Source organism: Anabas testudineus, chromosome 2 (assembly GCF_900324465.2).
Source record: "Anabas testudineus chromosome 2, fAnaTes1.2, whole genome shotgun sequence".
NCBI lineage: Eukaryota > Metazoa > Chordata > Actinopteri > Anabantiformes > Anabantidae > Anabas > Anabas testudineus.
The window spans coordinates 20539917-20555223 of NC_046611.1; the positions used below are offsets into that span (position 1 = coordinate 20539917).

The window sequence follows — 15307 nt, forward strand, 5'->3', positions numbered from 1 at the left end:
GCTCTATCATGTACGTAGTTAAAACATTTAGCTCTCATTTAGCAAACTAGCTCTCATGCTTCTTCTGAGCAGCGGAAAGTCTTAACTGTGCCCATCATTTCCGTTGCATGATTGCACTTGTGTTGAGCATCTAAAAAGCATAATGAGAGCTTAGAAAATATTCCCATTTTGCTCCATCTGCAGTTAGGGAATGATGCAAGATCTCTCAGTGCTTTGTCAGAGTGCATTAAAAGGACTTCTGATGTGAGCTGATGGGCTGTCAGCCTTAAGGGGTCTGAAAATACATGTGGGCTATAGTGAAATAACTACTGGTTGAGATGTTGCTGTGAATGAGCAGGCATGGTAACAACTTCTGGCTTTAATCTCAACTGAGAGAGGTGAGGGATGATTGCTTTTAATCTGACTGTGTAACCAGACAATTTACTCCGATTGGTCACTTTATTAAGTACATCTGTACAGTCTAATGTAAACCAATACAGCAGCTCTGACATGAACTCTACTTATTGAGCTCATAGTGAGCGGGTGCATTATATTAAGACATGTTTCTAATTTGTTGCCCCCCTCACCTGCATAACTAGGGTGGCCAAAACATTTGATTTAGATACACTGATTGTACAGGTGTACCTAATAAAATGACTGATGAGTGTGATACCATGATATGAAATTCCTAAGTATTAAAGACGCAAGCTTTCGCTTTCCAGTGTAATTGCAATGTCCTGTGATGATCAGAAGAGGGCATCAGAAGCATTAACTATTCTCACTGAATGAAGTTACGGATGGTGGCTAATAGGAGGAGTATGATCCAAAGCAAGTAATTAAACATATGTATTCAGTCTCAAAGTCACCTGACATGTTTGCAGCAGATACTCTGATCAGGTAACCAGGGTGATTTATAATAGTTAAAAGAGTGTGTGTGTAAGTGTTATAGAAGTAGTTATATCCCCCATCTTAGCTTGTTATCGCCATAAAAATACATAATCATACAATACAAACTAATGTTTCAAAACAGGATATAAAGATGAAAAGGGACTTAAAATATGATTTCCATTTTTTATTAAAACCATACAAACATTTGTAGTCAGTTATAAAAGAGCAAAGTGGCTCTTCTGGCAGAGGGGCAGTGCTGGGCACTTGAAGCTCCGCACTGAGCCAGATCTGTCTGGCCTCTCCCCAGGGCCTAGGAATCCCTGCTTTCAAAGTCAATTCTTTATTGGCTCCAGGATACTTTCCATTTCCTCTGCTAATCCCACAGAAAGAGTACTGTATTTACACATTATATATAAACGCACAATAGATGTGGAAAAAAAAAATCAAAGAAAAGTAGAATGCATTTCGCAAATCTTCAGACTTTTCTTATATAAAGTTCTGTCATTTTATCTTTTTTCGGATCTCACAAGACATTTTACAGGTTTCATTTTTATGTTTCACAATGGAAGATTGGCAGTGATCTTTCTCTTTACCGAGAGGCAAACACGTATAAGGCACATACCTCAGTGTTGTTTCCTTCTATTAAAGGAAATGATTTCTACTTCTTTGAAAAATTAAAAAAACACACAATCAACGCACAGCTACAAAAATGGCAAAAGTACCAAACAATAAAACATTTTGTACCTCTTTGATGATGAACAAAAAGTAAACTACTCAATATTTTGTGTGCAGTTACATAGCACTGCAAGGCAATACTAACACTGTTGACAGTCACTGCAATACTTGATGGCAGTACACATTCTGAATTTAAGAGCTTTGGAGAAAACAATACAGATTCCTATAAAACAAAACACATCACATAACAGCACTTATCATCGTGAGAGGAAAATTCATGTGGGGTGGACCATCCTTGGTCGTTAAGACAGATTAAAACCATGAAGTACACATATCAAAGTCATGTACGCGTACATAAAGCACCAAATGGGACCTCTGATCACCACGGAGAAATGTCCAACCGTGCAATCCAACACCAAGAATCTGATTATCACAAACAGAATATAAAAACACTGTTATATACATTTGCAAGTACCTTACCAGACTAACTAAATCAAGCCATTTAGATATCAAGTAGACAACTATCTATGGTGCCTTGAAAACTTGGATGTGTCGTCCATTTGATTTATTTATTTATTTTTTTGGACTCAATACCATCTTAACATAAAACACCACTTGATAAAAATTGGTAGAAGCACTGTAACATTTACAGATTCACAAAAGTAACATACAAACAAAATTACAACAAATGTAAATATATCACTTATTAAAACCTATGATATATAAAGTTATCATCAGGGCCTGTTAAATTTAATGACCCATGTCTCACCTGCTGGAACAAGAATGGATTTAGTGTCCTGTTGGGGCACAGCGATAGATGCTTTGCACATGGGCTAGCCTATGTACTAATATAGACAGTGATCAATGTTTAATCTTGAATGCATGCATTTTTACCAACAGTGACAATACACAGAATACTGTTTCATAGAAGTGAGCTTTTGCTCACCATCACATAGTAATACAAACAGAAGGGCTTCCAAAAATAGCCTTCATTCCAGAAAAGGAATATAACTATTTCTCTATACATAATTTTGACACATCCCATTTTTGTATGAGATGACATTTTTACAAAATACATGGGTTTGGCAACCGCCAGAACACCTAAGTACATAGTAAAGTTCTCATAATTGCCACTTTTATCTTAATCTTCACATACACCAGAGTTTTTCTCGTCCTTTTTTTCCATTTTTCCAAAGGGAGGAGAAAGCAGAGAGAGAGAGAGCGAGCAGCTACTGCATGATAGCCAGAAACTTGCTCTCCTCAGCAAGGGTGGTGAGGAGAGAGCTCATGTCTCCAATAGCCATGTTGTTTACGCCAGGAGCCATGCTGTGAAAAGTTGCTGAAGCTCGGGGAGTGGTCAGGCGTGATGAGGTCCTGGACAGACCCTGAAAGATCGAGGGACTCAACACCCCTGAGACCATGCTACCCTGGTCATAGCCATCCTCCAGCATAGTACCAAAGTCCAGGCTTAGCGCCTCATCTATCACACGAGGCACATTGCTATCCACCGTGCTGGTTACCTGGTCTGTACCAGGGGATAGAAGAGCAACCGAGTTCCCACTGCCACCACCTCCCACAGCCACGGAGTCGAGCAAGCACTGGTCCTCCAGAACAGGGTAGGATGAGGCCTTACGATCCACTGGTTCATAAGAAAGGCAATTCACAAAGCCCTCTTCTAAGTATCCATGGTCTGGAGCCTCCAGTTTCAGCCCAGATACTTGATGTGCAAGGGAACAGTGGTCTCCACTATTCTGCAGCTGTTGCTGCTGACTGAGATTAGTCTGGATTTCATTAGCGCTCTTCAGATTGAGGTACTGCTGGGTCCTGACTGAGTTCCTGTAAGTGTTGACTGGTGGGCAAGGGGCATGGACTTGCCGATTGTGTTGAAGAGTGGGTCCCTGGGAGAGGCTTGAGAGGTTGTCCATGGATGCCCTGCTTAGGATTAGGTTGTTACCAACCTGGCAAGAGCTGCTGTGGTTTGGCTGGCAGTGGCTCTGTTTTTGAGCTCCACTGGAAACCTGCTGTTTGAAGACCTGCGGAAGAGGCTCATTGATGATCTGTGAGAAGTTAGGCCTTCCAAAGGTGTTTGTGGAGGTGTGACCAATATCTCTCATCTCCATGCACGAGTTAGGCGTTGTCTCTAGCTTCACCCCAGGGTTGGCACACAAAGCACTTTGAGACTGATTATTTTGAGCACTGTTGTTCTGGAAATCAAGGGACACTTGAACGTGCTGAACCACCATGTTTCCAAACTTGCCAAAAGGTACAGACACAGCTCCATGTTCTGTGCCGGGCCACCTTGCACAATGTGTCTGATGGCTTTGTTCCCTCAAAGGAGACCTGTCAGCACTCATGGAGCTCACTTCATTCCACTGGATGGGAAGCTTACTGGGACTCTTCCTCTGTGCTATCTGCTGCTGCTGGAGACTGTGGGGAGCAGGAAAGGTCATATTTAATCCCAATGTCTGGATTGGTTCAATTTCTTCCATAGATGGTTGGGAGGTGTCCCTTTGGCTTGAAGCTATTTGGTCCTCAATGTGCATGTAGGAGCCACCATCCACCTGAACCTGGGAGTGGAGATACTGCACAAGGTCGTCTGGTAGCACATCCTCATCCTCAAGCAACAGGCCAGCCTCCCCACCATCCTCCATGGCCAGGGCCTCTAAGGCTACATGTTCTGTGATGCAAGCAGTGTATGGTGAGTGCTGCAGGCGCCTCAGCAGGTTTCCTTCTGAGCGGGTGTAGTTCTGTAGGCTGAAGTTCCGAATCTCAGGTGACGCATTATGAGACAGAGGTGGAAGAGGGTGGAGATTGTTAAGGCTGTTGAAGCGCTGCACTGGGGGAAGACTGCAAATATCAGGAGCTTGCGTCCGTACTGGATCACTGGCCCTCCGGTTCCCATTCAGTGCTCCCTCTCCAGGATAGAGGACCCTCCTCCTGTGAACAGCATGTCCCATATGCCCACTGGTGTACCCGTTGCTGCCGTCACTGCAGTGATGTGGCCTGACCAGAGGTGGCAAGCAGTGGTCACTACCACCCTCATCCATCATGCGCTCCATGTTGGGTAGAGGTGTTGGAGGTGGGCCACCAGTTGCTGCTGCATACTTGGCTTTAAGGTGGTAATGCTGTGCTGGGGTTAGATTGAGCATCCCTCTTGATCCTCCTCCTCCTATGCCTACTCCCCCTACACCTCCAAAGCCTCCCCCTGAGGGCGCCCCTCCACCCCCTCCTCCTACCCCACCTCCATACTGGCTAGCCTCACTGGACCGGCGGGAGGCATCAGTGGAGATGGGGTCATAAGAGTCAGTGGAGCTAAGGTTGTGGAGGCGGCGGTGGTGGGAGGCTGCCATTGTACCTTCACTTTGGGAAGCCTGGCTGGAACGTCGGCTGGAGAAGCAGGGGGAGATGCCCGAGGAGCGTCGGCTGCTGCTCAGATAGGCTGAACTGGCGGCACTACCACTGCTGTCACGTCGGTCTCGGAGTAAATTGAGCACAGTTAGCTCTGTGCTGCCCAGCTCAGCATGAGCAGGTGGCTGAGGGGCAGGCACCCCCCACGGTCTGCCCAGACAGGATCCTGGGGGAAAACAGACAGAGAAAGGGAGTGAAAAGGAGAACAAGGAAAATATGTGGTAAAAGGGAGATTACAGCCAACTAAGTGTACGTGTGGAGAGATCCCTGAAACAGATGTTACTATAGACAACTGGCAGGAGTTGTCCATGAAACATTGTTACATGCAACAGTCACTGATATGATATACAGCTTGATATGGCTTTGATACCATTTTACAGCAGAACAGTAAATTTTAAGCATTTGTTTTGCCTGAATGCTTCAGCCAAAATAAGCAAGATGGAATCTCGGATAATTCATTTCTCTAAGTGTGAACTGCACACCCATTTGTGGTGATGCGTAAATTCTGCAAACAGGTGCTTTTTATTAGATATTTTAAGAACAGTTGGACTAAAGTTCTCATAAACACTTGGACACTAAGTTCAATTATTTAAAAGCAAAATTAAACTTTAAGAAACTTTGGTTAACCTTACCCTTCCCCAGGATGTTAGGTAGTGTGGAACCTCTGGGGGGTGGTGTAGGGGACAGGGGCCCCAACCTGGGCAGCGCTCCATTCACCTGCTTCAGCCTCTCCATCTTGACATGCTCCATCCAGCGCAGGGGGCGGCCAACACTTCGCCTAGCCTGCAAGGTTAGCATGGCTGCGGTTGCTGTGGACACGGTGGAGTCCATGATTGGAGCTGGCTCACCCTCGCACTCCTCCGCCTCTTCATCATTTTCGTCTTTCTCCTCGTCCTCCTCCAGCCCCTCCCCTGGCAAGTGTCCGGCTCTCACAGCAAGCTGGACTCCACTGCTGGGATAGGTGCTGATGGGGGACTGGTCACTGCTGCATGTAGACTGACTGCCAGGGCTTGGCTGAGACGTCTGAGAGAACGACCAAGAAGGACAAACCAGACAGGCAGCAGATTGGAAGAAGAGAGGAGAGAAAAGAAGTAACAACAGCAGATGATTATCATGTTGGCTTCAGTTAATACAACCCAGTATGCAGTGCCATATATCAGAGACCGTGATTAAATGCAATGCTTTGAAGGATGGAGTCCCTGTAACATTCATAAAGAATTTACTGCGTTGTTTTGAAATTTTTGAAAAGTGTTCGTATAATCATCTTAATCACTGCAGTGTTTTTTCTGGTAGCACAGAAACAACAGCTCCCTTTTTTCTTTTAAAAAAATAGATGCTTGATAGACAAGGTTCGGTACATGATTACACAAGTATTATATCTCTCTGTGATCCACTGTGGACACAAAAAAGAGAAAATCGTGTTTTGGATTTTTTAAGGACAAATAGGATGAAGACCTCTTGTGAGAGCAGCTAGTGCCCAATTAGGTTGTTCACTGAAATTTAGGAATTGTGTTGCACTGAGAAGAAATTTTTAGCAACAAAGGTCAACAGTGTTTAAAGACCATCTACCGTGTTTCGAACTGAATGATTGTGACTGCATAGCAAATTCTCTGGCAGTATCAGGTGCCTTCACAGTTCTGCTCGAAGGCTTTGTTTACAAAATGCAAATATCTTGTAAAATTAAAGTGCTTACAATGAATGAGAATCACAATCTTTTTTTTTTTTTATGCGAGAGATGAGAAAATCCCACAATGACAACAAACTGGTCATGTTTCGGGTGAGTCTCAAGCAGATGTAATAGGATGAAGTCCAACACACACCAAAAATGAAAAACAAAGAGAAACAAATGACTAGGGGAAATATTTTACAAATGCAACGTGAAGGGACACCTATCTCACCTGATTACCCACTGTCCTTAGTAAGGAAAGGAGAGAGTTGCCGAAGCATTGGGTAGAAGAAAACATTTGCTCATTAGAAGACTTTAATGTTAAAGGTGCATGCCCCATTTCAGTGTTAAATCCCACACAATGAAATACTCATTAAATTGTTACCTAAAAGTAATGGAGGTGGTAGTAAAGGTTTTAAAGACGGCCTAAAGGAATGTAAGGTCTGAGTGTCAGAGAGCAAAATGGATATGAAACATGAAATGAGTCTTACCATGGGCTTCTCTGTCTTGATGGACTTGACCTGCAGACATTCATCTTGTTTTGAGGTAGCGTGGTTGTACTCCCTTTGGTCCCCATACCCACCCAGGGGCAGCTGTCCTGGCGACCGGCCCTGACTGTTGCCCCCAGGTTCCCGCGGCTGAGTTGGAGGACGTGGATAATCTCCGCGCTGTTTCTTGGTGACGTGCGCTTCAGGCCCGTGCACCGTCTTCACGTGCTTACGTAAGGAGCTGGGGTCCGTGTAGCGTTTAGTGCAGCCGGGGATTTTACACACATACGGTTTCTAAAAACAAGAAAGGAGAAAAATCCAGTGTAAGATACACTTTGCTTGTAAACAACATACTGACTAAGTCAAAGGGGCTATAAACTGTTTGACAGTACCTCGTTTGAATGTGTCCGATTCTGATGTTTTGCCCGATCAGAGGCATTGGAAAAGGCTTTGTTGCAGCCTTCGTGCTCACACACATAAGGTTTCTCACCAGTGTGGGAACGTAAGTGAGTCTTGAGGTTTTCCAGACGAGAATAGGCCTTGGTACAGCCTTCAAACTGCAGGATGGGACAAAAGGATGTCACTCATACAGCCTGAATCTTGCGTTCTAGCATGTACGAATAAATGACGTCAGAGTATCCTTACCGTGCACTTGTGCGGTTTTTCCCCAGTATGCCTGCGCATGTGGACCACCAGCATGTATTGTGCCTTGAAGGGCTTCTGCTCTCGAGAGCATTCTTCCCACCGACATACAAACTCCTTCTTCTCCCCGTGGATGTGGTCATTGTTGATGTGCTAGAAAAGAAGATGAAAGAATTCAAACCAGGGCAATTCCTTATTATTATAAGCTCTTACTGTGTCTGTACATGAGAATGAAGTAATGTTGAAGTGTAATATGTTTTTGCCTTGGACTAATTTGTTGATCGGCTTGAAGATATTTTTGCTCAGCAGCAGAAGAGGCTGTTCCTGTTTTTCATTTCTTTTCATGTGGTACTTTCTCCACTTAATTTCTTCCATCTCGTTTCTCCTAATTCCTTCCTTCCTTCCTTTCTAGCGTTTCTCTTCTCTTCTTGTTGAAATCTGCACAAAGGCTGGCAAAAAAAGGCAGCCTTGTGAGTCTCAGTGTCCGATTTGAACAGGATTTTCAAATAAAACCCTGTCACTTCGCATCACATTGGGCCTTTGCCCCCCCATGACAAGTGCTGACAGTTGTGCTGCCGTGGCAACTTCCAATCTGAGGCTTAGGAAGAAGGAAAGGTGGGAGGGTGGTGAGGAGAGAGGGCGAGAAATCCAAAAGTTCAGACCAGGCATCTGAAATGCAAGGGTTTTACAACTCCAGCCAAGTACTATATCTGTGAGCACCACCTTTTCTCTTGCTCCTTTCCTTCTCTCCTCCTTTCCTCCACTTTCCTGCTTTTCTCGCCGTCTTTTAGGTGCTAAGTGGTGGAGGTTATAGAGGGATGAAAGAGGTGCTGAGAGAAGAAAATACATGCCGGGGTAGACCCTCTGGGAATGCAGTCAACATCTGGCTCTCTTTCATTGACAAACCTGTATGGTGGCCTCTGAAGTGCCTTTTGGAGAGCAACCCAGGGAGACAGACACAATATCCTGACCAAAAGAAACTGGTATTATTACATTCCTGAGCAGCAGAGAAGTCTTTTTACCTTGGGGTAAATGAAGAAGGATGGATGGCAACAGGAGAGAGGGAATGGGATAAATAAAGACTTTGAATGCTTTTACATGACTGGGGAAGCAACGTTTTGACCAAAGAGCATCCAGGGTCAGTTCCCCTCTAGGAATGACAATAGCATATTTGTACCTCTCTGGTGCCCTGCCCACTGGCCAGACCATGACCCCTCATATAACAATAGAGAAAGAAACAACCCTACTTTAAGTCTTTCTTCAAGATATTTGGACCCCAAGTCTCTATAAACCCACTGCACACACTTCCCAGTAATCCTATAGGATCGACAAATGAGTCAGCACGGTAACAGCGGCGTGTGACAGCAAAAGCCAAGAGTAGAATTGACACTAATATATCCACAAAGGACCTCCATTATTCTCACTTGACATTTTTTAATTTTAAAGTGACAAAACAAGACTAATTTCAAGGAAAATGATTGGGGGACTGCGTGGCCACAGACGTTAGTGAAGTTTCCCCAAGATCGATCTCCTCCCCACCGCGGTCAGAGCATCTGAACAGCCTGACTCGTCTTCTCTTTTTTCTTCCTCTCTGTGAGGGAATCACTGTGGCAAGAGATCGGTCTGTTGTGAGCAGCGTTCAATATCCCGTGGCTGAGAGCGATGGGAGAGCGCCGTGTTGTCGGAACACGCCGACTGGCTGGCACAACACAAAGTGCATGCACGCGCTCACACACACAGATGGATACACAGTTACACCCTGTTTGTACAAATGAAGGAGGTCGTTGACGGGTGTGATGCATGAGCCTCTGAGCTGACAGAGAGAAGAACAGACAGCAACGGGGAGAGAGGCCGCCGAGAAGCCTAATGGCATGATCTAATGGCAATCCTTATTGAATCAATAATCTCCATGCTGAGCAGACAGGCCCCGTTGGCCGGCTAAATCGACAAACAGGTGCTGATAGCGGCAGCATGGCAGGTTATTCATCTTCCCCCTGCCAGCTTATCGGCCAACAACTGTAAAAACGCCACCAAGATGGATTTAGGAGGGAGTCGCACGACAGGGAGCGCCAGGGACACGGACACAGGGGACACTAATGCCGTCTGTGACGTATGAGAGGAGCGCGTGCTCACACACACACATACACACAGGTGCAGACAGTGTTTTCTTGCTTCAGACCCCTGCTGTTTTGGGTGCATGGCTGAGACACCCATAAACATAAATAGCACTAGAACACAAGAACACTTTGACATTTTCACACGTTGACAAGTGGTTTTAATGTGTCCTAAACAATAAAAGCCTCTGACTCTTTTTTTTTTTTTTTTGCAATGCTGAAACCCACGCGCTTCTACACACATTACTGTAATACACCAAATCCTATCTTTTCTTCTGCTATTTCTCAGCATTTGCCCACTTCAGTATCCATCTCCATGTCTCCTTATCAAACTCTCTCTGGGACACAGTCCTCATGCATTAGAATGCAAGCATGCATGAAAAGAGGGCCTGTTTACAAGGCAATTTCACTAAGCTGTGGGACCCGCAACACCGTTTAGCTTTATCAAACACTGCCTAATAAATCATATGCTCTTTTGTGATGTCAGTTGCTGAAGTGCTTTGTGTAAAGAGAGGAAAAAACAGCATGAACAAGGCAAAGGGAGGGAGGGAGGAGTACGAGGGGGAAAGATTGAGTGAGTGAGGGAAGGAGGGAGGATGAGAGTAAGTGAGTAAGCGAGCAGGGGGCAGGGAGCTAGAATTGGCATGTGTAATTCAGCACAGTCTTTTCATCTTAGAGTAAGATACTCTAGACAGATAAGGGGCCTAATCCTTCTCCTGATCAAAAAAAATCTGCATTTTACCAATTAAAGGCCTGCGCCAGCAGCCAGAGAGGGGGGCTGCCTTCAAACTGCACCCGCATTTATCTCTCTTTAACACCAGGGAGGCACACAGCAGCTGCCTTAACAAGCCAGCTCCCCATCTAAGAACAAGGACATCACAGCGCCACCTATGTAGATGACCTGGAACAGAGTGGTAGACTGTGGAGGGTGGAAAAGGCCTGATGAGCTGCGAGAACACACACATGCAAACCACCAATCAAACCCCACGTAGTCCTCCCGAAAGAGTTACTTGCAGGCTGATAATAACAGGGCAGAACCTGAATTCTTCCAAGCCAGGAAAGGTTCAGTCACTGCAGTGAAGAAGCCCTGACGAACACAAAGTCCTAGTTTTCAGCCAAAGAATCTAAACATTAAACGGAGAGGATTCAAATCTGATCACCTTAAATTATATCTTGTCAAAAAATGCTTTACCATATAGAGGACAATATGACTTAAGTTCATTCTTCTCCTCATACAGCAGTGAAAATGCATTGCGCCTTTGTAGATTTCTTCACGGCAAAGCATCAGTAATAGATCAATGAGAAAATAATAAAAGATTGTTGAGCAGGGCCATATTAGGAAATTATGGGAATGTGGGGCTGGCATCTCAGACGACAAACCCGAGTGAAAATGCCCACTTCAAGAGAGACATTAAAGAAGCCACCAGGCCTTATCTTTAAAAGTGTTCCCTCCGAGGGGAAAGAGGGGAGGGAGGGAAAAATGAAAGAGAAAAATAGAGAGGGAGAGGTTTTATGCCCAAAAATGGGTAAGCGAAAGAATGTGGAGCCGAGCAGAGATGGGAGATGAAGATGGAGAGGTATAGAGAGTTGAAATGTAATAAATGAAATCAAAACAGCAAACTAAAATTGACACCCGCCTCGCTTTTGCTGACTGGGTAGGCCCGATAAGTGAGCTAAATTGCATAGATCTGATGTTTATCTTATCGGCTGCACCAAGAGCGCTTAAACGCAGATGATAAAGGAACGCCGCGGCATGTCATGGTGAGAGCACGTTTGAGAGTGTAAAAATATGCATCAAGAGCGCAGTTGGAGCGCTTTTGAACAAGGTGGAAAGCAATGAGGGTGGTGTGAAGGCTTAATTCTAAAATTAGGCCAACCACAAAGAAAAATGGGGGTATTTGAATCAGTTCAGCTGTTACTTTTAATACTTCAAAAAGCCACTCGTTTCATGACACAGATTGTCAGCACACAAGACAAACTGCCGCTGCTGAATATGAATCCATGGAGAAACTTCAGTTCAGTTCGTTACAACCATGGAGAAACTGGAATTTTTTTTTTTTATCGTGTTTTTTCCCCAAAGCCATTTCAGAAGACAAGTACAGGGGGAAGGGACGCTCCATTGTTTGGTTATATGGAAATCCCCACCCCCCCACCCCCAAACCCCTTCCAGTGTATGAGTAGCGCCACTGTGGTCCAAATACTGTACTTATCCTATTACTGAGGGGGGTGGGGGTGTGGAGAGATAAGAGCATTTTCTCGTCCGCTCTGCTGAATTAGAGGGCAGGGATTCTGTAGACGAGCACTTTTATTGGCATCTCTCTTCACAGCTGCGCGTGCATAGGAAATGAGAAATAAATTGCAATATCAGAAAGTCAAATGCTGAAAAAGAAAAAAAAAAAAAAACAATTTGCAGGAAAAATGGAAAAAAGCATTTTGTCGGTGTGTGTCTACACAGATATCTGATAATAAGTGTAGCTTGGCGAGGTTATGCCCGGGTTGTATATGTGGAGGAATGAGAGGCATTGCTTTGTTCACATGGCCACCTGGTGTGACTACAGTAGGGGGATGTGAGCGAGCTTTTCTTCTATTAAGAAGCCATCCTCCCCTCGTTTCCCACCACCTCAACTCATCCCGCTCCCTGAAACAGGGGCAAGAAGTTGTCAAGATCCTCAACCTTTGAGCTGAGCCCTTCAAACACAGGAGGCAGCCCATTCCGGGCTGAGGATATCAATTATAGATAGGGGTTACCACCGCAGCTGAGGATTGCAATGTCAAGGCGGCAAATAGACAGCTGTGAAGAGCTGAGGATCTTTCTATCAGATGTGTGGTGATGTGCTTCACGTGCACACGTGCGCACGTGCGTGTGTACACTCCACCATCTCTTGTTCGCAGCATCATATTTTTCACCACTTCTCCAACTTCAGTCCACTCTCTCTCTCTCTCTCTCTCTCTGCAAGCTGAGGGGTGAGCAGTTCACAGGCCGCGAGAGAGCAGCAGAGCTAATAGCGTCTGTGTAAGTAGCCGTAGTGGGGGTGACACGACCATAATGTCATTAATATTTAGCTTAGCGGTGAACCCTCGGGCACGGCGTGATGAGAGCCATCCATCTCCTGGGCTGTGTGAGAGTTCTGATAACAGACAGGAGGAGGGTTGGTCCAGTGTAGACAAAACTCACATCCTGACTCTGGGAGGCTTAACCCGCCAAATCAGTTAGCGCCATTCAGCTGTCCAACTTTTGAGCCCATTACCACCATCCCTGGATCCAATCAGGAATCCAGTAGCAGTATCAGTCCATGCCTGCAGCTCTGACTTTACTGTAGACTACTGCTGCACAAACACACTGGCACACTGTGGACTGATAGGAGGAGTTGTGCAGAATAGTACAGCTGCAGCTGATGTTCTGGGATGTGAGAAAACCCCTCGCAGCGTACAAACAGACACAAAGACATTGTCCTTTTTGTCTTTTGGTGCGTGCTTTCTGGGGTGAATGGAGAGCCCTTTTATATAAGACCATCCTACAGCTGACACTGTTGCGTTGCCCTGTTTCCCTACTAGATGTTTTGGTCCTAGAGTCAGTTTGTGAACACTTCTCTGTACAGGAAGTGATGAATCGCAACTAAAGAGTGAGATACAAGCCATCTGCTCAGGAGCAGCAAGCAATTACTTGGTTCAGAGTAACTGGAGTCAACAAAATAAAATGGTTTGTTTTCTGTGTCCCTTTTTTTGAACGGTTTCCTGTCTACACTCTGCTGCGGAACCATTAGAGCATATTTCTGGATAAAATGTTTGGTACAGCTTTACATAGACAATCAATTATTCTCTGCTGGAATCAGACTTAAAATAAGCATCTTGTTTGTGTGTGTGTGTGTGTGTGTGTGTGTGTTACTCACTTGTACTAGTTGCTCTTGAGTGTCGAACTCGCGGCAACAGTTTTCCCAGTGGCAGTTTGTCTCATAAACGACCTCTGGCTCCTGTTTGCTTTCATCTTTGTCCCCTTCTTCCTTCACCAGAGTCATCCCATCAGGATGGTCCTGAAAAAGTGAACCACTTCCAGTACAGCACACCATACACCAAGCAATGTAATGTCATGACACGAATGGAAATAAACTGCTGTAAAAGCAAAAGGGATCAGTCCAGTGGTACCAGTTCTACCACTGTGCTGTTTCATATGAAAGACACAGCCAATTTGATTTGGTTACAGGTCTCAGCCACAGTGCTCTTGTGAATCTGACCTTGTTTGGGTGTCTAGGAGAGCGGAGAGGTAGCAGTGAAAGCCCCACTCTGTATTTTGGGGTTTGTTACACGATATGAGCAGGCGGGTATTTGAGGAATCTAACCCGCTCTTCCTGCTGAAGGTTGCTCTATTAGTCCGGACATATTTCACTGTCACAGTTAGGTGGCTGAGCACAGCAGAGAGCTGGTGTGGGCGGATACAGGAGAGCCTGAAGACTCCACCGCACACCTCTGACTGAATGTGCAGCTGAGTCCACTCTAATACGATGTTTCCTGCAGATGCAGACATTTACAACTTTCACATTTCTCTTTCATTTTCCACATCCACTTACATTTTTGATTAAACCAAAGCAAAAACAATTTCCTCCCAGTGTCCCAGAGATCAATGGATGGTCTGGCTTCGGAAACTGATAAGAGCAAGGCGGGAAACTAACACAGAGAAAGGAGCAAATGCAGGTAAACAAATCCAGCCCGCAGCTGGTAAGCATGCCTATTGTTGCAGCTCTTTTGGCAGGTGACCAGCTATTGTACGGGCTTCTCATTCTAGTGGAGAAATCACGTAAAAAAAAGAGGCTGGTGAATTCTGGGATTACGAACCAGTTGGTAGTGTGATACTGCAGTATTTGCCTGAATGAAGACAGCTTTGTCAGATAACCAAAGAATGGCTCTGAAGCCGCTGGAAACTGAATACAAATGTGGACATTGTTAATAATGTAGGCAATCTTCACCTGTACGCTTACTGCGCCTGGGCTCGGCAAATCTTCCTCCGGTTTCATTTTGGAGCGTTTGTGGTGCATCGGGTCTCCTGTGCTGCTCACGGCAGATTCACTCGTTGGTTTGGTCTGAGGAAACAGAAAATATTTGATGTCTTACAACTCGGATTTTCCACTACATAGACCATTAGATTTATTTTAATTGTTCTATTCCTTCCACTATACTTGAAAATGCATGTAAAGCTCATTAGTCAACTGATCATTTTCCTAATCAACCAGGAAAAAACAGCTGAGGTCAAGCCGTAATGAAACCGTATCAGTCGCAGGCAAAAGCTTTAACTGCTAATGACAAACTATGCAATTCAGTGTATCAGATTAGGTACCCTAATCACCGCAGTTAAAACAAACTCACTTGCTTGAAAAAACAATTCAACGAACCAATCCACAGAAACCAATGGATGACCTGAATTTGGCCTTGCCTTAAATTCACCCATGGGGGAA

General features: G+C 45.0%; 1 protein-coding gene across 1 annotated transcript in view; it reads right to left on the reverse strand.

The window, feature by feature from the left end:
* Nucleotides 1–1052: 1052 nt before the first annotated feature.
* Nucleotides 1053–15307, reverse strand: part of gli3 (GLI family zinc finger 3) — an 83991-nt gene continuing 69736 nt past the window's right edge. Inside the window, exons 9-15 of the mRNA XM_026362756.1 lie at nt 14822–14935; nt 13751–13891; nt 7750–7899; nt 7497–7661; nt 7108–7398; nt 5583–5973; nt 1053–5116 (exon numbers count right to left, since the gene is read on the reverse strand). Of these exons, the coding sequence (XP_026218541.1) occupies nt 2772–5116; nt 5583–5973; nt 7108–7398; nt 7497–7661; nt 7750–7899; nt 13751–13891; nt 14822–14935 (3597 nt within the window). The 3' untranslated portion in view covers nt 1053–2771. The remainder of the gene's footprint in view (nt 5117–5582; nt 5974–7107; nt 7399–7496; nt 7662–7749; nt 7900–13750; nt 13892–14821; nt 14936–15307) is intronic.